Genomic DNA, 25,574 nt, shown 5'->3' on the forward strand with positions numbered 1-25,574 from the left:
GAGAATCCCAAGGACTATAGGTTTGGGTTTTTTTTTGTTTTTTTAAGGATGCTGACATTGCAGAGTGACATTTCCCAGCACCCATAACAAGGTACAGTTCCAAAGATTCTCCATGACTGTTGAAGTAGTATAATAGTGTTTTAAATGTATGGCGTAGATGTAACCCAAATAAATCCCACATGACTTCTCACAGAACTGTTGGGGCTTTTGGTGACTGATTCTCATAGCTGCTGCTGTGCAGGGTTGGGCACTGGCACCAGCTTGAGTTGGTTCCTTAGGGTCAAAAGCGGTGTTTCCGTGATACCCACTTCTGTGCACCTTTCTGCCCCTTAACATGAGTTTATCAGAAATGTGGAAGGAGGATATATGACTCGGCCATGTTCTGCCCTTCTCTGTCCCCTCATGTGGCCACCCTCGATGAAGCAGCTTTTAAGCCATAGCTGTAAAACAGCTTTGTGTCCCAGCTGCGGTTTTGAGCTAGGCATTTGCTAACTTTTCAAGATTAACATTGTTCTTTCAGTTACCCTTTAATTTTGTTTCCCACCCGAGAGAAGACAACTTTAATAGGTCAATTCTACTTGCTCATTATCATTTGCAGGTATTCTCCACTTGGCCTCGGGAGTTGTTGACTTGCTTCAGTACTATTTCCCAGAATCCTTTGATCGTCTTCCTAGGGATTCAGGCCTCTTTGATGGGCCCAAACCCACCGTCTTGGAATCTTGCAGTGTTAGCGATCTGGCAATTCTGCTGAGAGGAAACAAAAGAAAAACACAGCCTATAGAGTTTGGAGCGCATCAGGTAGGTTTTTCTCAGCATATAATGTTCTGTACCAGATCGGAATGTTGCTGTTTTCACTATTGTAAGTGACAGTGTGCTGTCTTGAGTTCTTCCAACAGCTTTTCAGAATGTTGATAAAACTAAGTATGTCTGTAGTAATTAAGAAGCCTACTTGTTTTTCTTGTTTATTCATTTGGGAGCATCAGAATACATTGCGCTTGTAAATTATGGGCACCAGGTCTGAATCTTCACGAAAAGACCACAGCCCTAATTTCAGGTGGAGGTGTGGAAACTATTCCTGGATAACTACAATAACCTAGGCACCTAAATGAGGCTATTCTTCTCACAGTGATAGTATCTGTCTAGGCTTATCGATCACCAGAATCTGAAGACCTAGATTCAACTTCAGGCAACTTTCTACTTGTTGCCTTATCTTCATGGGTTGCTTTGGTTTTGGTGATCTAATGTTTCCCGTTTTGATTGTAGGTGATTCTTGTAGCAAATGAAATAGCAAAGGAAAAGATCCCTGAGGAACTTAGTTTAGCTCTTGTGCTAACAATTTACGAAGCAAAAGGCTTGGAATTTGATGATGTGCTCCTTTACAACTTTTTCACAGATTCAGAGGTATGTAAAATACAGGGAGAGAAAGACTGGATACCATTCATTTCTCTTTAGGGGAGAGCTGAACAACTCAAATAGGCCAGGTTGACTTGTTCCTCCTAATAACAATATGTTCTTTTATCTGCTGGTTTGATTTCCATAACATGTGCTTGTTTGTACTAAATGTTTTTTTTCTCTTTCAATATCAGCACATCTTAATTTATAGAATATATTCAGGACCAGTGAAGACGTTGACCCCAAGTAAATTGTTTTGGGAACACTTGACAAATGAGTTCCACTTAGCTTATAGCTGGAGTCATTTTCATATCTGGGATTGGATAAGGGATTTTTTTTGTCCCTACAACCCTTGCACTGTGTGCTTTTGCTCACTGATTTGAAGATTCTGGATTGTTTTGCTTTCTGAGGTTGACTTCAAATGCGAGTAAAATTGAAATCTTGGTTACAGCTTTCTGGGTGCAGTAGTGCTATTAAAGTTATGGTTTTCTGTCCCCCCCCCCTTTAGGCTTACAAAGAATGGAAAATAATTTCTTCTTTCAAACCTCCCTCTCCTTTACCTGAAGAAACCAAAATGGTCATTGAAACACCCTTGGAGAAAGTTGCTGATGCTCAAGGAAAACTTCCTGTTCTGAATCCAGAAATGTACAAGGTGAATACAAAATAAAACCAGAAGCAATCATCATGTTCCTATTTTTAAACCTATTTTTAAATAAGTCATTGTGACCGTTTTGTCTCTTAATCAGCCTGTAGAATAAATAAAGAATACATACAAATCTCTAAATAGTTGACATCCCAATCTTTGAGGACTAACCGAAGATCTTGCATTGTAAAGCATTTTTAATCTTTCATCCATTGTCTTAAATTGGATACAAATTGTGCTTATAAAAGTACATTCCAAGTTTCACTTAAGTATCTTAGTGTCCAAGAGAACTACAACATTACAATATATTGCCCTTCTTTCCTGGGTTACACATAAAAATTGCTGATTGGCGGGCAGGCAGGTTAATATGTGAACTTCAAGCCTATAATGAGGTTTTGAACATGCTCACCAAGTTACCTGCTGATTTCTCAGACTTCTGGGAAAATAATTGTATTATAAACAAGCAGTGAATTCCAAACGGGCGAGTTTAAACCAAAGGCCACACTTGGCTTGGCAATCTAATGGCATGTTAGTTCGCACTAGTAAATTTATTTTGATTTCCGTGTCTTCAAACATGGCGCCATACAGTTTGATTTCTCTTGATGAAACATTAGTCCAAATGTATTTAGCTGCAGCACTGCTCTTTATGATAGCCTTTTGCCCATATCAACATTGTATTCCTAGATGCTTAATGGAGAGCTAAAGCAGTTATATACTGCTATTACAAGGGCCAGAGTCAATCTGTGGATCTTTGACGAAAACAGTGACAGACGTGCGCCTGCATTTCGATATTTCATCAAGCGAGAACTTGTTCAGGTTGTCAAAACAGAGGAAGATAAAGGTAAGGTCTATGCTACAAAATTCTGCAAACTAGACTGCCTCATGATCAACGTTTGATTTTTGCATAGAAGGTGCAAATAATTAAGGAAGGAGAATTTTATGCTTAAATGTTTTTCATTGCCTACATTTTAGGAAATTCCCAATGACTTCAATAATGTTACGGCTAGTTTAATGAGCTTAAAAACAGCCTTCCTGTTTTTAACTGAAGTATCCATCCTCCCCAACCAATATGGCCAAAGGTCAGGATGATGGAAGTTGTAATTCAACATTTGGCAGACATCAGGTTGGGGGAGGGGGGGGAGTCTGACTTAAAAAGATCTGTGTCTAATATATCTCTGGTTTCTTAATATCTCTGGTAGTTTATCTCTGTCTCTTCAAGAGTTCCTTGGAACCAACTCACAACTGACTGCAACATTAATGAATTTAAACATACTAGGAAAGGATTGGCTAAGGCTGTCACATATCCAAGAACATTTATATCTGTGGTCAACTGTTAGCTTTGTCAGAGGGCCATTTTGAGAAGGGGATGTGAGTTGGGGAACCAACGCCCCATTTTCTCCACCCCAAAGCAGGCTTACGGTCAAGAGAACTGCTCAGATGACTGAATTAAAAGTGAGCTGAGCTGATGTCACAAGAATTTTAACAGTGTAACAATTCCTTCCATCCTTGTTTTGCCTCCTAGATTTCGATGACAGCATGTTTGTTAAAACTTCAACTCCAGAAGAGTGGATTGCGCAAGGAGAATATTATGCAAAGCATCAGTGTTGGAAGGTAAGTTCACAGACTTGCTTAAAAGGGAGGGCATTTTAGGAAAAATACATTAACTCTGGCAATGAAACATAGAAGTGAAATTGCAAACAAACAAACAAACAAACAACAATACAGAATAGAATTATGCTAGCCCGTGTACCTGTAGAGCTTTTTTGGGGAGGGGCAGGCTTCTGCAGGGTGGGGCAGAACCTCATTTAATTTTTTTAAAATGCTTTTCAATAATTTTGCAGATGGGTTTGGCCCCTCTCATTCACAACTGGGAACACACCTGCAAATCCTGTTGAGTCACTATGTTTAAGTCTGTATGCCCTGTTAATGTTTGCTGTACTTAAAATGGTGTTTTTTCTTTCTTTTTCTTTTTGCAGTGCAACACAAAGGCTTATTTTTGTTGCTTTCATTGGTAAAGTGTCACTCAGTGAAAGCTATATACTGTAGCATGTAGACCGATAATTGTGGAACTAATTTCACATTTTGTCTTTGTTGTCGTGTACCAGTGTGTCATAGCTGAATTGGCACAATTTTGAGAAATGCTTAAGAATTAAGGGTAGATCCAGTGCTGCTTTTGTTTTTTAACCCAGTAGTTTAATTAACCAAATGCTATAGAGCATGCTCAACTTGTTTTGGTACACTTGAAATATTGGGTGTGCTTTACTCTCTCTCTCTCTCTCTCTCTCTCTCTCATATAGAAAAGCAGTGTGTATTGAAGCTTCTTTTCTTTTTTGTTTGCAGCCTGGATTTTATATTAAGAATTTTTTTAAAAAACCACCAATGTTCTTGAGAGGTTTGCGTGTACATTTAGGAATGAATCCAGATGTGCTTTTCCAGATGCAGAAGTCAGCTTATGCTTATGGAAGGGCAAGGGTTACAGAGTTGTGTGCAAAGAAATGAAACTAAATTCAAAGATGCTGTTCTTTGCTGTAGAAGCTTGCCCTGCTACATAAAGCACTGAGTGAACTCCAAATCAAGCTGTTGTGCCAACGTTTGTGGAACAGGGCTTGTTGCTATTTTCCTTCCATTTTTTCCTTCCATTTACACTTCTTTGGATCTAACTCTGTCGTAGTTGCTCAATTTCTTTGCATGCACACTAATTGCATGTTCCAATTTACGCCTTAAGCCAACATTGGGCAAATGTTTGGGTTGAGAGTGAAGCAGATGGCCTCAGAATATGGTGGACTATCTTTCCTTAGAGGTTTTTAAGTAGAGGCTGGGTGGCCACCTCTCATGGATGCTGTAGCCGCAGTGGCTCTTGAAGCGTAAAGGTAAAGGTAAAGGTACCTCTGACCATTAGGTCCAGTCGTGTCCAACTCTGGGGTTGTGGCGCTCATCTTGCTTTATTGGCCGAGGGACAGGTCATGTGACCAGCATGACTAAGCCGCTTCTGGTGAACCACAGCAGTGTACGGAAACGCCGTTTACCTTCCCGCTTTGATGTGCTTTCGAACTGCTAGGTTGGCAGGAGTAGGGACCAAACAATGGGAGCTCACCCCGCCGCAGGGATTCGAACCACCAACCTTCTGATCAGCAAGCCCTAGGCTCTGTGGTTTAGACCACAGCACCACCCGTGTCTATTCTGGGTAGTGCCTGTTTATTTTGAACTGCTAGGTGGGCAGGAGGTGGGTCCGAGCAATGGGAGCTCACCCGGTCTCAGGGATTCGAACCGCCGACCTTCTGATTGGCAAGCCCTAGGCTCTGTGGTTTAACCCACAGCGCCTCCCACGTGGGACGAGCCAAATGACCTTTCAAATCCTTTCCCAACTCTGATTCTGCATCTTTCCGCAGTTTATAATTAACATGAAGTTCACTGCTCCAAGATGTAAAGAGCAATACTTGCTTAGTGTTGGAATTCCATTCGCCCACTGTGCAGTTATGTGGGATTGTTTTATCACATGTCTGTGTTTACATTCCGTCACTGATGGAGTCATGGGAGCGGATGTTGTTTTTACACTGTTCCACTTTGTTGTACTGTTGTATTCCTTCTCTCTGAGGAAGAAGAGAGAGAGGGGAGCCATGCTTTCCTTTGTCCTGATTTGTATATAATAAAAGTAGCTTAGTACTCACACCTCAAGCCTAGCTCTGCTGTTATTGACTCTGCTAAGTCAATGTGTGCTCATCGTCTCAAGACATGAGTTACGGAAGCACATCGGGGAAGTAGATTGATGGATCTCCTGAACGGCACGAAGAAGGGAGAGACGGGCTGGCACGTATATGTCATTTGCCTGGGGGCCTGTCCTGCCTCCTGGAGACCCCCCGACACTTAGATGGTTTTCAACAGATAATTCATGGAGGTCTATCCGTGGCTCTTTGCTATGGTGACTAGATGGAAGCTCCATGTTGAGTTTTGTTTTTGGGGTGGGCAGCAACAGTGAAGAAGGGCAACGATCTGCTTGTGGGCTTCCTACAAGCATCTGTTCGGTCATTTTGTGAAGCCTTCTAGCAGCGCTGCTTTTTTGGGAAGCACTGGTATCTCAAATGGCCACAGGTCAAGATACTGTTACAGGCACAGGATGGTTAAAAACAAACAACACACCCAACAATTAGCAAGCCTACTTGGCCTGTTGTCTGCCATTCAAATAAGTGGGTAGCACTGCTCCTCTTTGAAGCAGCCAGTGCTCTAGATAAATGTTATTTTCCTATTTCAGGTGGCTGCTAAATGCTATCAAAAAGGAGGAGCAACTGAGAAGGAAAAACTAGCCTTGGCACATGACGCTGTGCTTAAAGTACAGTCAAAGAAAATGAACCCCAGGTAAATGTTTTCTAGACGTAAAAAAAACATAAATCTGTTTGAAAGTTTTGGATTAAAGGTTAGTTGATGCATCGCTGTAAACATTGGTTTGCAGCAAACACTGCCCTCCCCCAACTAAGCACACAGGAGCAACAAACCTCAATCCTTGGTTTAGTGTTAATTTGAACCAGAGTTGTTTCATTTCGCTCCAAGCAAACCATGATTTGCAGCCCAAGGTTGAATCTTGCTTTGTTCTTTGCACTTGCTAGTAGAGAATCACTAGAACTATCTGCGTATTGCAAATTAACATGGCGGTGATAGGGAATCTGTGGCAGTATTATGCTTCCTATCTTAGATGCTATAAAAAGTAAATATCTTGCCTTACTCTAGGGTGCACACCCAGCTCTTTAGGATGCTGCTACTTCCTAGGATGCTCTGTTTCCTACAATTATCATTCCACAAAGTTTCTCCATCAGATTTCCTGCTGCCTGGCCTTTCCATATTTAGAGCTTCCATTTGAAGCCAATGGAACAAATTTGTCATGACTACTTTACTCCTTTTCGCTTCCAATAAAGACAGTTGTGATGGATGTAACATAGACCATGGCTTGATTCAAAAGGAAGACTTGAGGTTGCTTTTAGAGCAATGAAGTCACTGTTTATTATATTTCTTGCCTGCATGAAGACCTTATGTTGGAATCTATTTCTGTCTCAGCTTGTTAATGTTTTAAGATAGCTAATGGAATGAAATACCTTGAATCAATTGGCTGCCTATTTTTCAAAATTGCTTTGTTTTATTTCTCTCTCTATATATATATAAACAGAGAGAAGCAAATGGAATATATGGAACTGGCTAAAACTTACCTAGAATGTGATGAACCAAATTTGGCTCTCAAATGCCTAATCCATGCCAAAGAGTACCAGCTTTGTGCACAACTTTATGAAAAATTAGGAAAGGTAAATGTGGTTTCCCTACTTCTTTATTTTTTATTGTCCGAATTATTTTTGGGGGCTCTTTAGTATTTCACTATGAGGGAGTAAGAAATCCAAGTTGATTTATCTCTGCTCATCAAAGCATTGCATTGAGAGCTATTTTAACAGTTAATGGAAGTGACATTTGACTCAGGAGAGCTGTTTGGGTCAGTATATTTTATCCTACACCTACTCTGCATGCAAAAGGCTTCTTATTTCATATTTTCTGTTGTTCATATTACTTCACTTTTGCATAGTCGGTAGGCAGATATGAAACCTAGCTTGGTGTACACCTGGTTGCCCCTACAGAATATGTGTGTTCTGTGGATATGGGCATATGAAGCCTTAATTTTATGCAAGTGGGTGAGACTTAATTTGAGGTCAGCCATGGAGAAGCAGAGGGTGGGGGGGAGAGAGTGTGGTGAAAGTCTAGGAATGAGTAAATATTTTAAGCTGGCCCTTGTGTTGTTGTGTGATGAGGACAGACAAATAAATTTCCTTTCTATTGTGAGAAGTGCTAAAAGGGAGAAATTTGTCACAGATAGAGCTAGATCACACATGCACGCACGCACATGATTTGATTTCCTTTACATTTGTTGTGGTACACTTGGTGACTTGCTGTTGAATGCGTATTTATTCACTTGAAATATGTGGTGCTTGAGTGAACTCCGGGTGATAACTAAACTCCTATCTGATGTTTGATGATAGCCTATTAGCATAAGCAAGTTGTTTCATCTTGCAGTCAGTCTAGCCCTATTTGCTAGAATTAGAGAGGTGTTGCTAGCTATTGTATGCTTGATGTAAGCATCTATGTGGTGTCATCATTGTACAGGTGAAAGAAGCGGCATATTACTATAAAAGAGGACAATACTACAAAGATGCATACAGATGTTTTGAGCAGATGCAAGAGTTTGATCTAGCACTTAAAATGTGTTGCCACGAGGAGCTGTATGAAGAAGCAGCAAAATCTGTTGAAAGGTCTGTATTTTAAGAACCTGTTTCATTAAAAATTGCATTACTTCTGCCTTGCCAGTTTTTTTAAAAAAAGATTGCTGATTTGTGTCCTGGGGTTGCAATGCATGCTGTTTAGAACCGCATATCTAAATAGCCTATGAAAAAGTTAATACTGTACTTTGAAATATAGTTTAAGCCAGGGGTAGGCAAACTAAGGCCTGGGGGGCGGGGCGGATGCGGCCCAATTGCCTTCTAAATCAGGCCAGCGAATGGTCCAGGAATCAGCATGTTTTTACATGAGTAGAATGTGTCCTTTTATTTAAAATGAATCTCTGGGTTATTTGTGGGGCCTGCCTGGTGTTTTTATATGAGTAGTATGTGTGCTTTTATTTAAAATGCATCTCTGGGTTATTTGTGGGGCATAGGAATTCATTCATTCCCCCCCCCCCAAAAAAAAATGTAGTCTGGCCCCGCACAAGGTCTGAGGGACAGTGGACCAGCCCCCTGAAAAAGTTTGCTGACCCCTGGTTTAAGCCATTTCCACAGTGCATATACAAAGATCTAATAGAAAAGTAAATGTGCTGATTTTTTTAAAAAAAGAGAAACAATGCCCAGTACTTTTTTTGTTTTTAAATCCGCTTTGAAAATCATTCAGTCACTCAACCAATGAGTTGATTGTTTTAGCCAAATGCCATGACAATTTCATTACCGTTTGCCAGACTATAAACCATAATATAAAATATACACCAATAATGAAACCAAACACCAGTAATATGGAGAAAGGGAAATTGGAAATATTGTCAGCTAGCTCAGACCTTGCTCAACTTCATATTAAGCTCTGAGTCTCCAGAACAACTTGTAGCAGGGTTAGGTAACATCTCATTGGATGTTAAGTTGTGCATCTACTTCCAATTCTCTGTTGAAATTTACTTACATATGTCTGTTTCAGATATCAAAAGATGATGAGAAAAGAAGGACTGCCAATTTCCAAACTTTCATACACAGCAAACCAGTTTTATTTGGAAGCTGCTGCCAAGTACCTGCGCACAAACAAGATGAGTGAAATGAAGGAGGTGCTGTCTCACCTTGACACTGAAGACCAGCTTGTGTTTTTGAAAACGCACAAATGCTTTGCTGAAGCTGCTGAGCTGTTGAAGAGGGAAGGCAAAGATGAAGAAGCTGCAAAGTTGATGATGCAGCATGGCTTTGTACTGGAAGCAGCCAAGCTCACTAACCAAAAAGAGTTCCGAGCATCGTGTCTGCTTGCTGCGGCTCGCCTTAGTGTAGCAGGCATTTGTAAGGTGGAGAATGTAAGAGTCATCTTGAGCGAAGCCTTGGATCTGTTTCAGCGAACAGACCAAAAGTCTGGTAGTGCAGAGACTACCTACTTGATAGGACTTTTAGAGAAAGACTTCTATACATTGGAGAAGGCCTTTGGAATGTTTTTGCGTGTGAATCACAGTGCGGGCGCTGTGGAAGCTCTGTTTGGAGCAACAAGCTGTGATGTCAAGAGTGAGGCCATCTTGCAATTAACATCCTATGGAATCGAAGCCCTTCTAAATCTGGTCAAAGCTTTCAAAAAAGCAGGCACCAATGCCGAGAAGGAAATGGTGAAGTCGTGTTTTGAATACTTTGGAATTGTGCTGATAGACGGGAAAAATTGTCAGGTCTCCCAGAACGAAGCCGGCTGTATTCTAGAACATTTCTCCGAGAGTTACAACCAGAGAGAAAAGAGAACAAGCGATCAGCTCAGTGTAAGCCTGGAAGAGGTGAAATCTGCACTGAATAAACATTTGTTGAATAGGCTTACTGCCATTATTCACCATTTACATGGTCTGAGCTTCCCAAATATTTGCACAAAGTTTATTGCAGGCTTGAATTGTGAGGACAAAACCTGTGAGGACTTCCATAGCGCTCTGTTACGCCACGAGATAAAATCTATATTTCAATGTAAAATGCACCTGGCTGCAATAAATGGGCTACTGTTAGAAGCCAAGCAAGTGTTCCCAAAAGATTTGCTTCATGAACCCAATGCCATTGATGAGCTATTGACCGCTGATAAGTATGCACTGTGCAAATCTCTTATCAATGCAATATTTCCCAAGCATTTCCACCTGAGGATGGTATCTGACAATCCAGTGGCATGCAAACAGATCCTGAGCCATTATCACTTCAGTCATAAAAATTCTAATCCTTGCAGGATGGTTCTGAGAGAATGCATCCGGTATGAATTTAGAAACGAGACGGCCCAGAACAGGAGAGAATCGACGGATCTGTGGCTGAGAATGATGGAGGTCTTTGCCTTTACTTCCACTTACCCTGAAGAGTTTGAGAGACTCCTTTCCAAAGAAGAAGATGACTATAATAGAGAACTGAAGATGGCGGATGAAAGGGGGAGAGGGAGATCCAAAGGCATAGAGGGCAGATATGGAATGCTGCTGCCTGATAAATATGCAGGGAATGCTGAAAGCACATACTTGTGTTTCATCAGACTCTTGCAGGAATCCATGGACTCGCTTTACATTCACAGAAACCTTGAGCAGTGCAGGTGGTTTTTTTATCGTTTCATGAATGTCTTGGTGAAGAAATGTGTTGACCCTTTAATTCCAAGCATAGGGAACACTGTGGCTTTGCTGGAATTTCAGTTCATCCTGTGTTGTGCTGTCCTCATGCACCTCTGCAAAACCATGACTCTCTGCCTTCCCAAGAGTTATATTGCCCTCTTCCATTATTGGGACTATTTATTCGCAAGAGGGGACCGATATAAAGACGCCTTCACCTTTTCTGTCATACAAGAGTATAAGCCACAGGACACAAAGCAAGCCATAAATGAATTTAAGCTTCACCTGAGATATTTAGCCAATGTTCTGTGTGGGTATGAAAACTTCAATGTACTCTTTGATGCTTTTGGTGACCTTGGCTTCATCATGTCTGGGGAAGCTGAGCGCACTGTGGTGCTTTGCTTAGTGATGTGGGTGAATGCTGATCAAGTGCTTGGTTGGAAATATAAAGATCTTTTAGCCAAACATTTCCCCACCCTCCGAGAAAACCTTGCAGAACTGAAAAGGGACTACCCTTCTAAGGTGCCTGAAAGATTGATTAAGATTGTGGATCTGATGAGTGAGAATTCCAGTGTTAAAGAAGTAGTCGATGGCCTCAAGGAGCTGCTGTTTTGTCGAGATGCAGAGTTTTTAGCGGACTGTTGTTGGAGGTGGGACCCTAAAGGAACAAGGATTACTAAGTATGAGAACAACAAACCTGTCAGAGGTATCTATTTTAAGGTTGCTGACTTGGACAGATTTGCATATCTGAGCCAGGCAAGGAATTTCGAAGAGGCAGAAATAGATCTTGAAAAGGACATGTACATTGAAGAGAGAGAAGACCCATTAGCCAATATAGCATTGATAAGGCAGCAGAAGCAACAGCAAAAAGCTTCTGCCAAGCGGAAGCTGCGGGGCCTTTTCTTGTTTGTCTACTGTTGCATTAGATGGAAAAGGATTTCCTCTTCAAAGCAAGAATCCCCGGATATGACATCGGGAGTCTTCAAAAAAGCAGACATTGACCCAACACAGTGTGACCTTTGTGGAGTCAAATTTATCCAAAGGCCTACAAACTTTGCTGCTCAGACAGAACCTTCTGAAAAAGAACCCACAGAAGTGACAACGCCAACTGAGGCAGACTGGGAAGAGAACATGGACAGAAATGAAATTTTTGCTGCTGGTGAAACTTTTGAAAATCACATCATCCTGGACGAACATGGAAATAATTTTGCCTCTTACCAGAGGTATTTTGAGTTTTTCAGAATTAAGGTGGAGCCATTAATCCGAAAGGGGGTGGATGTGATGGAAAGTATTGCCGATAACACGTGCATCAAAGGCCACTTTGCATCCAATGAGCAATCTAATCTCATGCAAAATAGAATCCAAGCGGCTATTAAGAAGATTTCTGATATGGTGGAGGACATCTATAGGAGAAAGGCATGGGCTGATGGTAAGGCATCTCAGTTGTTTCAACGTCTTATCATTGCAGCAGTCAGGGAATGTTTTCCTTTGCAGGGAATGATACTGAAATGTCATTCATAAAAAATATTTAGTGAATTCTGGCAGAACCCACACTATGCAGATGTGATTTTTCAACAGCAACAGTCCACTCCAGTAATGAAGTGTTAGATCTAATGCCTAGCACTTCATAAGTAACTAGCCATCATGCACATATACAGTTAAATAATGGCTTGCCCTTTCAAACGCAAGTAGTGATTTCCTGCCCACCCCATCCCAAACGTCCATTGTTTCTACATTCCTATAAAGGTAAAGGGGCCCCTGACCATCAGGTCCAGTCGTGTCTGACTCTGGGGTTGCGGCGCTCATCTCGCTCTATAGGCCAAGGGAGCCGGCGTTTGTCCGCAGACAGCTTCCGGGTCATGTGGCCAGCATGACAAGGCTGCTTCTGGCGAAACCAGAGCAGCGCATGGAAACGCCGTTTACCTTCCTGCTGGAGCGGTCCCTATTTATCTACTTGCACTTTTTGATGTGCTTTCGAACTGCTAGGTGGACAGGAGCTGGGACCGAGCAACGGGAGATCACCCCGTTGCAGGGATTCGAACCGCTGACCTTCTGATCAGCAAGCCTTAGACTCTGTGGTTTAACCCACAGCGCCACCTGGGTCCCTTCCTACATTCCTATAATAAGTGTTAAATGGGGTGTTACCCCTTCCCATTACACCCATGGTCCTAATTGGTTACATCTTTCTGTTTTATGTGTTAGCTGAAGAAACCATGTCCAAGTTGGCTAGCAATTTGAATTCTAATTTAGACAAAGCTTCTAATTGGCTGAAGGAAACAGAGTCCCGCCTACTCAAGGAGGAAGGTATGTGTTAAATTTTAAATACATGCAGCTCACTATATAATGTTACATCTGTTAAAACTGAACCTTGTATTGTTTAGAGATGAGCTTGTAAGAATAGTGATACACCATGCTGGCAGCCCATTCAGTTACTTAGCATGGAACTTGTAATTTGAGATAGTGGATTCAGTATTTATGCAAGCTTATTGCTAGGTCAGGAGCTTTCCTTGACTAAATTCTTCCTTTCTTGCTCAACTGCTGAAGGGACATGTGTCCTATGGCATGGCAGACCTTGCACATAAAAAGTGGGGGAAACTGGGATGCAAGCCTTCCTAGCAAAGAAAAGGGAATTATTTAACACAAACCCATGGGCCATTTCACATTACATGTGTAACGGATCTATACAGTCTTAATTGAAGACCAGTTGCCAAAGTGAGCACAGTTGTGTTCTTTCCATAGCCATGGAAAAAAAGGAATTTCAATAGATGCATAGCCGTTTAAGTTACAGGAGTTGTCCCTTGCCATTCATTATCCAGATAAACACTGTATCGTCCTGTATTTTGTGTCTTGTCAGGAGCAGATCCCTCACGTGGTGATCTTGCTTTGTGTTGTTTTTGCTTTTTTCAATCATCCTCACTCCCCTTTTCTTATGTTGGCCATGTGGGAGCGAGCCAAGCTTCAGACTCGATGCAAATAGCTTTGGATTGTTACCTGGGGGGAACCTGAGGCCCTGTTGCCTAAGAGAAATAGTTCATCAATTTCTTGCTTTTTTTTAAGGATGCAGGAAGAGCTTTAGTGGGTCAGACCAAAGGCCCATCTAGTCCCAACATCTTGTTCTCACAGTGGCCAAACAGATGCCCATGTGAAGCCCACAACTAGGACATGAATGCACCAGCCGCCTTTCTCCAGCTGTTTTTTCCCCTTGGAGGTTATATAAAGCTATCATGACTAGTGGCCACTGATAGCTTTAAACTCCATGAATTCGTCTAATCCACCCTTGAACAAAGTTGGTGGCCATCACTACATCTGTTCATTTCATTGCACTTTTAATTTGTATACCCCCTTTCTATATTAGTGTACACAAGGCAGTTTACAGGAACAAAAATATGCAACAAAGAAAGCACGCTTTATAATAATCTGATCTTGTGGTTGTAAAATTTTCTTTCTCCTCCTTTTGGCAATTAGAATTGACACATGGGCCATTCAGTATGGCAGAGGTTTTCAACATTTTTGAGTCTACAGCTCCCTTGAACAACTATATTCTTCCTGCGGTACCCCTGTGGGGCTCAGGACCCCTGTTAAGTCACCCCTTGCCTGCTGAGCTGGCAGGCTGTCACCCTTTTTGAACACCCTCCCTTGGGGAATGTTCTCTCAGCCTCCTTTCCTCTCCTTGCGAGTCCTCTGGGCAGCTGCTACCGCCACCCCTGGTCTCTGAGCTGCCACCTTTGCCCCAAGGATAGGTGCCTCCTCACACTGCCCCCAAGGGCTGGCAGGCTGGACTCCCTCCCTCACCCACTTGCTTGCTTACTCCTTGGCCACCTCAGCTCCTGGCAACCAGCACCCCCTAGCCAGCTCCAGAGGCACCATTCACCTACAGAGCTTGTAGCCAGCTATACAAACTTTGTACATAGCTATACAAACAGCTATACAAGCCTTTGGGAGGCAGAGACGCAAGAGAGCATCAAGAGGGAGGGCAGGAAAGAGGGACGAAGGCCAGTGGTGCCCGTGGTACCCCTGAGCATGGCAACCCAGGGTGCCACACCACACTGGTTGAAAACCACTGCAGTAAGGCATTGAAACAGAAGCATCAACTTCAAGTGTCCTATTGAAGTTGGATTATTTTCACACACAACCCTTCCGCCAACCCACCCCAAATTGTGTGTTTTCTGAATCAGGGTCAAGATGAACTTGCTGAGAAAGGAGATTAGGATCCTCACTTTTATTTTCTGACAGAGGCTCACTGGCTCTTCTCGTTAGGTGATACAGTAATGGGAAAGTATATCTTTCATGCGTTGTCACAGAGCAGCTCATGGAATGGGGGCTAAGCGACCAGAGAAGAAACAGGTTGAGATCCAGCAGCTTCATTAGTGAAGAAGGGAAAAAAGCAACCCCATAAAGTTCTAGCAGCTTTTTTTCACAAGTGCAAAGGCACGTGCAAAGGGAGATGTCATAAGTGACACCTAATGAGTGCAAGTTTTACCTCCTTTTGATGGCTTAAGGCTTACATATGTTGAAAAAGGTTTTGGATACAATAGAAATTTCAGCCATTCTGGTGTACTTGCCAATGACAATGTGAACAACAAGGTTGTGAGTTGAGCCCCCACCCCTGCTTGGAGATAAAATAAGACACATGGACACAAGTATTTAGGTTAATGGGCTAAAATAGGGCACAACTTTATTGGTTACAGAATGTGAGTGGTATTGGCTTAGGCACTGGATCAAACAGACTATATTTGACTCCTGCCCGCTCTGCCGGGAGTCATGAAAGGGTTAACAACCTGTAAAAAAAAGGGGGGGCTTGTTGATGCAAATCAACTGGCAGCTTTCCCCTAGAGTCAGGGTGTGTGTGTCGTGCCATGGCCCTAGCCACACCTGGGCATCGGACAGGAACCACGACTGCCGGATTCCTTTAATGGAATACAAGTCAAGGGGAGTGGTAGGTGATGGCCACAACCTCCCCTCCAACACACAACACATTTTCCAGTGCCTAACGGACAAACCTCACAAAGTTGTGACGATTTGCTACAAGGTAGGCGAAAAACCAAGTGGCTTGTGCCAATCTGCCAAGTGGGAAAAAATTCCTACCTTGGACAACCAAGGCGACTAACCAAAGTCCATAGCAAGGTCAGGAGCAAAACCTAGAGGGAGGGAGGCGGGTGATACAAGGAAGCCAGGAACAAGAAGGAGGAGCCTGTGAGCTCGTGTCTGTTTTAAATGGCAAAACCACACCCCACACCCAGCCGGATTGGCCGGATGGGGGGGGCGTGACGTGGGCACAAGGCTCAAAGGTGCAGGGGGCTTGATTACGCCCCCCTGTGGGCGCGGGAATTGGTTCCGGCTCACAACACCTTCCCTCTGTTAAGAAGAGAGGCTCTGTGGGACTCCACAAACCCCCCCCCCCATGCAGCTTAGTAAGTATTCCTTGACACATTGTTTTGTCTTTAAAATTGAACAATTCTTCCTCTCTCCTCTTTTTAGAGTTTGACCATGACAAAGACTTGGACAGTGAAGTGAAATGCGAAGAGGACACTTTTGAAGAGCTGCACCCCAAGAAGCCCTCAAGAAAGATGATGAAGAGAAGCAGAAAATAATTAATAATAATAATTATTATTTTTAAGCTGAGGTTTATTCCTCCCTTGATTCGAGTTGTATTTTGTTTACATTTTATAACTTGAGTATTGAAATGTAAAAACACAAATTAAATTGGAAGGTGAAACCTGCCAACAAAGGTTCCCCCCTTATAGTAACTTGGATAGAAGGTTAGCAGTCGGCTTATAGTCATTTAGGGTTGGGTGTTTTTTTTTAAGTACTCGAAGAAGCTTAAAGTAGAATAGAGTCAATTCCACAACCAGGAAAGAATCTGGAGCAACATATCTGGCAGGGAGTCCCATGTCCCTGCTGGTACATAAAGTGGTTGGGAGAGGACACAATTCAACTCAGAAGTGGTAGGAGGGGTAGATGCTTAGGTTTTTTTGGCTCATCTCCTACTTTCCGCTGTAACTCTTCCCTACCACCACCAGTGTCCTAGATGGATATTGGTTGCATTAAGGGGAAAACATGTCTTCCTATTTCCTGTTCCCCGATTTAAAATTGCACCTTCCCTCTGCTGCTTTGCAGTTGCTTGGCAAAAGTCCAGCTTTTGAAAGCTCCTGCCATTGTTAGATGTGTCGTTCTACCTTTCAAAGCCAATGCATAAGCGAGTTCCGGTTCCGGTCGCAGGAATGGCTGACCCTTTTTCCATCTTTCCGACCTTCATAAGGAATTTGGCGGTTGCTAGGGGAGTAAATGGCAACCTCCCCACCTCTCCGGGGGTTACGGAGAGGGGCCGCAGGCCCGCAGATGCCCCTAAACCCACCCCGACTGTTCAAGGGGCGGGGGGGCCAGGGCTGAAAGCACTTATGGAGGAGCGGAGCTCCCCGGACACCGACCTGCGTAGCGGGATCTCCATGATCAAAGAAGATAATTGGGCTTAAATTCATGGACGTGCTTCAAAAGGGAAGGGCAGAAGCTCTGTTTATTGCCAAGGAATTTTCGCTGCTGAGCGTGAGGAGTGAGGGAGTATATCATTGGCAAGAAAGATTGATTGGGACGCCACGAGAAGGGAAGTGAGTCTTCTTTATTCTTTCATACACTCTATGAGTTATTTTATACCTTCCCGGACGTGATGTCCTGTTTGTTTGGAACAAATGAGAAATGGAACTTAACTGTGTGAGTTAGACTCTATAAAACTATTGATATGATATGGTTAGAAGCTGTAAAACTGTTGAAGAGAGGGCCCCCCCTCCAACTGGACAATCGGAGTGCGGCTGGAAGCGTTTGGATTTATGAGGTGTGACGCACTTGGAATTTGAACAGCGATCTGAAGTTAAGTTCAGCTATAGGGCAAGGAGAGCTATAAATCTGTTCAGAGTTTCTACATAATGTGACAGCTGTGCCTATGCCCGGAAAGCTGTAAATTTTACTATGATCGTCTGCAAAAAAAACGTCGAGAAGAAAACGAAAGTGATCTGAGCTTTTCAAGATGGCGCTGTTTTGTGTTGAAAGACCTACGCAAGAAGAAAGCACTCCAGACAAAGAGGATTTATGGGGATTTAGGGGGAGGCCGGACTGATTAAAACTCACACAGGAGAATGAATATATGGGAAATCTCATTTGATGCTTATTTCAGCAGCGGTGGAAAAATCGGATGAATGGATGAAAGAAGAAAATATTTTAGTGACTGCAGGGGAAGATCGGGATTATCATGGATTATGAGTGACTATTTGGACTTTAGAATAAAGACGGCAGTAAGCAGTTGCGAGAAAACCCCAATTTTTTGAAGCATGGGAACTCCAAAATTGTATATGATTTGGTATAATATTCGGCTTAATTGATATGGATTTGTATAATTTGGAATAATGGATGTGATATAGTTGTATTTTAATTGGAAAATTAATAAAAATAGATTGTAAAAAAAAAAAACAAAGCCAATGCATAAGCAGTTAGGAGTGGAGGGAGAGAGAACAATTTCCCCCCTTCCTTTCTCATCTTCTTTACCTTCCATTTTTAAATATGTGCCTACAAGCTGGGCTAGGAACATCCTCAACAACAAGAGAGGTTTTTTTCGTGTTTTTTTTTTAGTTTCATAGAATTTTAACTTTTGCAGAATGTTCAGAAATACCTTATGCAAGTGAGAAGCAGCTGCGAATTTGTGAAGCTCAGCCTGTTCTTCCTTTCCTGGCGTCTCCTGGAAACTGCAAGGAATAATGAGAGTGCTCATTTTTCTTGCAAACTTAACTTTGATATCAACTGTTCTCCTACATGTTTCAGAAAAGATAATCTTTCTCTAGAGTTTCATTATGGTTTGTATGAATTTTAAAGAGTTTTTTTATACTTTTGCAATTCAAAAAAATAAAATGCAGCATTGTACTATTTTAGAAAACAAAACAAAACAAAACAAATGTTGGTGTTTATAACTTACTTGTGCCTTTTTTCTACAGAGGTTGTAAAATCAGTTTTAGAGAGGCGTGACCCACGAGAGAGGAATACTTGCATGCTTTTTTCCAAAGTGCTTGTGTGAATTGAATGTGTACTGTTGAAAAGGGGTGGGTGGCTTGAAGTATATCATGAGGATTTCTGACTCCCAACTTGGAAACAACAGCATTGCTTTTCGCCCCCTTCCCAGTTATTCTGCTGAAATGAAGAAAGTGTGGCGGGGCAGGGGCATAAAGAACAGGTGCTGGTGTGGAAACAGTACAGTGGAACCTCGGTTTATGAACACCTCAGTTTACGAATTTTTGGTTTACGAACGCCGCGGACCCATCTGGAACGGATTAATCCACTATCCATTACTTTCAATGGGAAAGTTCACTTCAGTTTATGAACGCTTCAGTTTATGAACAGACTTCCGGAACCAATTACACCCATGCTTCGGGTTAAGTATGCTTCAGGTTGAGTACTCCGCGGACCCGTCTGGAACGGATTAATCCACTTTCCATTACTTTCAATGGGAAAGTTCGCTTCAGTTTATGAACGCTTCAGTTTATGAACAGACTCCCAGAACCAATTGTGTTCATAAACCGAGGTACCACTGTACTGTAAGTTTGATTGAATTCAGATTTTTTTTATAAAAAAAATACTGTTTCCTAATCTTAGAATTATTTGATTCTAATGGTATGTTTGGCTTGGCTCAGGTTGGTGGATACCAGGGGTCCTAGTAAAAAAAATAAGCTTGAAGTCTGACCATCCCTGACATCAATTACAACGGGGAAAATATTTCCCCCAATTTAATTATTCCAATAAATCAGTAGAGGTCAGTACAAGCTTCCTTTGAGCACTCTTCGCACTGAGCAGCTCTTGTCAACAATCACCTTCCATCTAAGGAACCCAAAACATAGTTTGGGGGCCTCTGGGGTTGAGGATGTGCATGCAATAATGCCAGCTTCAAATAATTTTTTAAGCAGCACTCTCTTAAAATGTAGTACAGGAATGTCACCCAAAGGAACGGAATTTACAACAATCACTTCATCTGCAAATAACCCTATTCTTCCTCAACAGCTTTGCGTTATGATACATGGGTATGTGCTTTTTTGTGTGGGGGAGAGGGGTAGAAATGATATGTTTTAGAATTTTAATAAGAAAGCTGCCCTTGGCAGAGAATCATTTGGAAAGGTGGTTTATTATAAAGGGTTTTAAATGAGTAAAATACTTAAGTGCTTCAAACGTCAAAGCCAGCTCCTGGAAACTAATCAGAAACCAGTGCAGATCACATAAAACAAGCATGGCAGTATTAACCACCAGCCCCCTGGCTACAGCTTTGAGCAGAAACTGCAGTTTAAACTTCTTTTTCCTTTAAGAGCAGCCACATGAATTAGTCCATGAATATGGCATGACTGGCAAGGCTGTTTGGAAGGGCTGTACAGAATTCTGCAAGCCAGCCGTGGCTGGGGGGAAAGCAGCACTTGCTACTGCAGTCTCTTCCACATTTAGCAGAAGCATCAGAATAACCTCATCAGAAGCTCAACAATGAGCTGGTTTACATGTAACTCCTTTTATTGTGTTGCTCAAGAGTGAAGCCATGATTTGGCTTGGCATGTGTGACGAAAGTCCTCTACTTTCCGTCTTTATTGTACAACCTACTTCTCAGATTGTGCAAGGCTTTAATGGGGATGTCCTGAGGTAAAGTTCACCTCCCACTATCCCAGTTATTCTCCTTATAAACCCCCTCACAACGCTTGGAGTTTAAAGGTAAAATGAAAGTGCTTTTCCAGCCCAAAACGTGGCACGGTTTCTTTTAAGCTCTGAGGGGAAATACGAGACTATTATTAATGTACACAACAGTAAGGGGTTCTCCTCACTCGAGCTTTTCCCCCACTCGAAGCTTTCCTCCCACCTGAGGAAACTTTGTGTCACCCTTGAACCAGTCTCCCTTTTCCTCCTCCTCTCGGTGCACTCAAGGGACAACAACCTATCCTTTCTGCCTTAGATAAGGGGTTTTGTCCTTTTAATGAGTATCCCCACCAGATGAGCAATAGATACCTCTGCTGGAAAGAACACACAGACGATGGTACGGATGGAACTTTAATTTAACATTTAATGTCTTATGAACTTAACGGTTGCATTCAAGGTTCATGTGTACAAGCATGTGGTTTCAATGGAACTGTTCTTGTTAAACATATAACTTCAAACCTCACTAATTCCTCACCTAACACTACTCTATAAACCTATTCTACCATCACCCACGCTCACACTCTCCTGCTTCATCTCCCTCTCTCTCCCCAACTGTCAACTGTCACTAACTGCCGTTTTTTCTCCTCATAGAATGTTCGTAACCCCGCCCCCACAAGCATGTGACGTAACTCAGGGTAGGAGATGCATTAACCCTTATACATCCAGGCTGTGACCAAATACAGTATATCCAAGGGTTATTTCGTTACAGCATGCCATCCAAACCCAGGCTTGTGGTCTTTCTCCTTCAGACCAACAGAAACTCTAAGCCCAAAACTAAACCACAAGCCAGGGTTGGGTGGCATGGTAAGCCAGGACTGGAGGGCCACATTTTTTTCTAAGCAACCTGCTGGGCCCCGCATGCCAGTGGTGGGTGGGGTCAGAGGCCAAAGTGAGTGGAGCAATAATGTGAATTTTGTCTTTGCGCTGTATGCTAGTTTCTGCACACATTATGTGTGAATGCTCTCAACGTGTTCAGTATCACGACCAGTGTGTATGCATGAAAAGCGGAAAACCTTGAATGGGCATGTCTTTGTCTTTGGCTGGAGAAGCTTTGCTTGGACTTCATTAACAAAACGGCACCAAACTGGCACAACACTTGGGCAGCAGTTTGCAATCAATCAGACAAGATTGGATTCTGGGGTGGCACAAAACGTTGGGTTTGCAGCACAAAACGAGCTCAAAACTTTGGCACCTGTTTAGAGTCAATCGGACAAGGTTGGATTTTTTTGGCATTAACTTGTGACCCCAATTTTCTGTCTCAATTACTCGGTGGGGGGGGGCAGCACAAAATGTGGGGTTCGCAGCATGAAACCAGCAGTAAAGTTTGGCATCAGTTTGGGGGATCTGGAATTTTGGAGTCGCACATTAATGAAGCTCTTTGAGTGTTTCCCTTCTAGAAGGAGAACTCTGCCATTTGTGCACAACAGGATACTATGCTTTCATACATAGGTTTTTTGAAAATAGTTTTAGGATCTACATCAAGTGTAAGCACTAGTTAGCAAATATGGTTTGCCTTTGTTTCAGCACAGCTGCTGATTTCTCCTGAATCAGTTAATGAAGCATTTTAAATCAGAAACCTGGAATTGATTACAGAGTTTTTATTTCAGTGACCTCACCAACAGCCCACTGCCCTGTCTAACACTACTTAACACTGGAAGGAGTGCATTTTCTCTCTGGCTCCTCCCTTTAAAATAAAAACTTCTACAGATTGGGCGTTCCAAATGTCCAGATTTAGTACTCCAGTGTCATTGGGGCAGTCGTGAATTACATACATTGCCTTGCAGCCTATTTCCCACCTTACAAGGTGTGAGGGCTTATTTTATTACAGCTACTAAGAAGCAATTTCTTCTTACACAAACATGCAGCATTGCAGCAAGCACATTCATCTGTGATTAAAACCAACTATGTGTGTGGGTGGTTGTGGAGGAGAGCTCAGTATCATCTCTCGTGTCTCATTTTTAACCAACCAGCTTATTCTTAAGGAAGAAAACAAACCTCTCTCGCTAGAGGATGGAGGAGGGTGTTCAGAATCTATTATGTCATCATTCTGGTCTTTTGTTGCTGCTCCTGCAAGGGGGTGTGTGCACCTATGACAAATTAGGAGCACAAAAGGATGAATTTTAAAAACCCAACTGCACAATGAAGAAAAGACTCATTTCTCTGAAGTTTATTGAGCGGCTTTCCTGTGTAGAGCATAAACCATATTATCACACGAAATGAAAAAGGGGTCTGCACTCAGAAGCGGGTCAGTGTTAAATATGCGTAGGATAGCACATCTTGGTGATTCATCTCCATGCTGGGAAAATCCCCACATTTGCTGTTCAATATGCTGTTAAGTACACATTTGAACCCTACCTGAAGAAAGAAAGATGGCCACGGGCCACGATATCCTGTGCAAGTGGTCAACCAGAAGCATGATAAACTCTCTGTATTTGTGTCATTTGATCCTTCAGCAAGCCCTCAGTTTCAATAGCTTTGGTCAAAGCAGTCCTGTGGTTCAAAGAAAGCCTCAGGCTTTATCGGCAATCTCAACAGTCATGTTCCCTTGAATTCTTAGTGGAAAACAGTGGCTCTTGACAGTCAAATAGGGTCCATCATAGACTGCAAGGCAAAGGACAAGGTGGAATCTCTTTCTCTCTCCCATGTCCCACTGAGCATATAGAAGCTGACAGGACTGGCTCTTGAATCTTGCTGCTAGGACTGAGGGCAGCAGGCAAGGTTAGGGGGCTCAGGGTAGTCCCCCACACACGTACCTTGCTACCTGCTGACTATTGTATACGATATCTAGGTCTTTTTAAAGCAAGGACGGAACCTCAAAGCCACAGTCCAGCTGCCTACCCTCCAACATTTGCCAATGAAAATAGGGATGTCCTGCCGCTGTGGGTTAAACCACTGAGCCTAGGGCTTGCTGATCAGAAGGTCGGCGGTTCGAATCCCTGTGACGGGGTGAGCTCCCGCTGCTTGGTCCCAGCTCCTGCCAACCTAGCAGTTCGAAAGCACATCAAAATGCAAGTAGATAAATAGGAACCGCTACTGCAGGAAGGTAAACGTCGTTTCCGTGTGCTGCTCTGGTTTCACCAGAAGCGGCTTTGTCATGCTGGCCACATGACCTGGAAGCTATACGCCGGCTCCCTCAGCCAATAACGCGAGATGAGCGTGCAACCCCAGAGTCGGTCACGACTGGACCTAATGGTCAGGGGTCCCTTTACCTTTACCTTTATTCCACCATAATAAAACAATTTTATTATTTATACCACACCCATCTGACTGGGTTGCCCCAGCACCTCTGGGTAGCTTCCAACACATAATAGCCTACTGCATAACATTAAATTCATATTTTTTAAAAGTTTCCTACTACAGGGCTGCCTTCAGATGTCTTCTAAAGGTTGTATAGTTACTTATCTCCTTGACTCAGGGGTCGCATAACTCCATATCCTCCAACATTTCTCCAACGAAAATAGGAACATCCTAAGGGAAAGCGGGACACTCTGGGGTCAGATCAGAAACTGGGATGGCTTCTGTAAATCGGGAACTTTCCCATGGAAAATAGGGACACTTGGAGGGTCTGCAAGCACAGCCTCAAGCAGCTGCCTCTCTTAGCTCAAGGCTGGGCAACATTTTCTTAAAATAGAGGCCCACATACATTCAGGAGTGATCTGCCTTGGGCCTCATGGTGACTGTGGGCAAGGCCAAAGCCAAGAGTGTGGGGGGCCACCCCTGGCTCCCTCTCTTCCTCTCTCCACCCAGCGGGCTGTTGGGAAAGGGATCGATTGCTTTTGGACTGGACTGCCAGTTTGCAGATGGCCCGTTGTGGGCCATCAGCTGTGACAAATGTCATTTTAAGGTCAGGTGACATTCTTAATAGGATGACCAGAGAAGAAAATGTCTGCCATCCACTTTTAACTACTACAAAGCTTCTCTGCCTCCATTTAAGCTAGTGGACAAAACAGGCCCCCAATTCATGGGTCTTGAATAAAATGGGGGAAGTGAGTGAGGCAAAATAGTTGCAAATACCGCCACATGTCTACAGAAACCCAAATTCGGACTTCTTAAACCTGCAGGGAAGAAAGTGCTTCATGATCTCTGACGGCCTTCCTGTGGAGCTACCATTTCAGTTCTGTAGCTAAGAAACGGGCCCATTTCTCTGTGTGACTTCGAACGGCCAGAGATGTTTGAACAAGCTAGCCAGCACCGTTTCGTTTGAAAGCTTTGCAGAGGGAGACCCTTTCATGAGCCTTTTTCAAAGGAAGAAAGAAAAATCTATAGTTGTGTTGTACTTGTGCGTATAGGGAATCCTGCAGAGCCTTATCTAAAAGGCTTCTTTTTTCCCTAAACATAATGCTTCTTGACAAATTTGTTGTCGATTTTAATCCTCTTCAGCCTCCCCTCCCTCTGAATGAGACTTGTATTAATGCAAAAGACAGATGACTAGAGTTATCTTGACTCCCTGTTTTTCGCTGAAACTAGGACTTGAGGAAGACTATCCACAGGGCATTGTAGATGATGCAGATAAGTTGCCATGGTAGCAAAGGAAGAGTCCCCAGGCTCCTGGCCTAATGACGAATTCTCCATGGCATGGGGGAAGGGGGGGGCTCTTCCTAATAAGCAGAGAGGGATTAGAAATGGGTTTTCTGAGTCTGTTCAGATAAACTTTCCTTCTGCAATTCTTTCGGCAACAGCACTCAAAACACTGATTTTGTAGTGGTGGTGCTTTAGGTTTTGTTTGTTTGTTTGTTTGTTTTAAGGAAGGGGAAACACCTCTTAAAACTGGGTACTTTGGTTTTGTGGAGTTCTTTTCAGAACATCCTGCACCTTCTCTCCACCAGTCTAAAGGAAGATCTGTGTCCATTGGTACCTATTAAATGTAAGGTGAATTTATGTACTGTACAGTAGTTTGCTGGCTGGCTTTTAGCTGAGTTCTTGAAAATTTCCAACCAAGAAATATTACACAGCCCCACTTCATTAACTTTAAAAAGACCATTTAACAATTTTTTTCTTAACAAAATAGTAAAT

The 25,574-nt window shown here is 42.8% G+C and overlaps 1 protein-coding gene across 4 annotated transcripts in view; it reads left to right on the top strand.

Moving 5' to 3' along the window:
• The window catches only part of TRANK1 (tetratricopeptide repeat and ankyrin repeat containing 1), a 57,001-nt gene extending 31,801 nt beyond the window's left edge, over window positions 1-25,200 (top strand). The window contains exons 14-26 of one of the 4 annotated variants that reach the window (XM_060280601.1): window positions 599-798; window positions 1,264-1,401; window positions 1,901-2,044; window positions 2,720-2,876; window positions 3,558-3,646; window positions 6,285-6,388; window positions 7,191-7,323; window positions 8,171-8,316; window positions 9,242-12,282; window positions 13,056-13,157; window positions 16,332-16,501; window positions 16,564-17,053; window positions 18,335-25,198. In XM_060280601.1, the coding sequence (XP_060136584.1) occupies window positions 599-798; window positions 1,264-1,401; window positions 1,901-2,044; window positions 2,720-2,876; window positions 3,558-3,646; window positions 6,285-6,388; window positions 7,191-7,323; window positions 8,171-8,316; window positions 9,242-12,282; window positions 13,056-13,157; window positions 16,332-16,444 (4,367 nt within the window). In that variant the 3' untranslated portion in view covers window positions 16,445-16,501; window positions 16,564-17,053; window positions 18,335-25,198. Of the gene's footprint in view, window positions 1-598; window positions 799-1,263; window positions 1,402-1,900; window positions 2,045-2,719; window positions 2,877-3,557; window positions 3,647-6,284; window positions 6,389-7,190; window positions 7,324-8,170; window positions 8,317-9,241; window positions 12,283-13,055; window positions 13,158-16,331; window positions 16,502-16,563 lie in introns of all 4 variants that reach the window. The other 3 variants (XM_060280604.1, XM_060280605.1, XM_060280602.1) reach the window with 3 other exon arrangements.
• The last annotated feature ends 374 nt before the right edge of the window (window positions 25,201-25,574 follow it).

The sequence above is a fragment of the Zootoca vivipara genome, chromosome 12, assembly GCF_963506605.1.
Source record: "Zootoca vivipara chromosome 12, rZooViv1.1, whole genome shotgun sequence".
In the NCBI taxonomy this organism is placed as follows: Eukaryota; Metazoa; Chordata; class Lepidosauria; order Squamata; family Lacertidae; genus Zootoca; species Zootoca vivipara.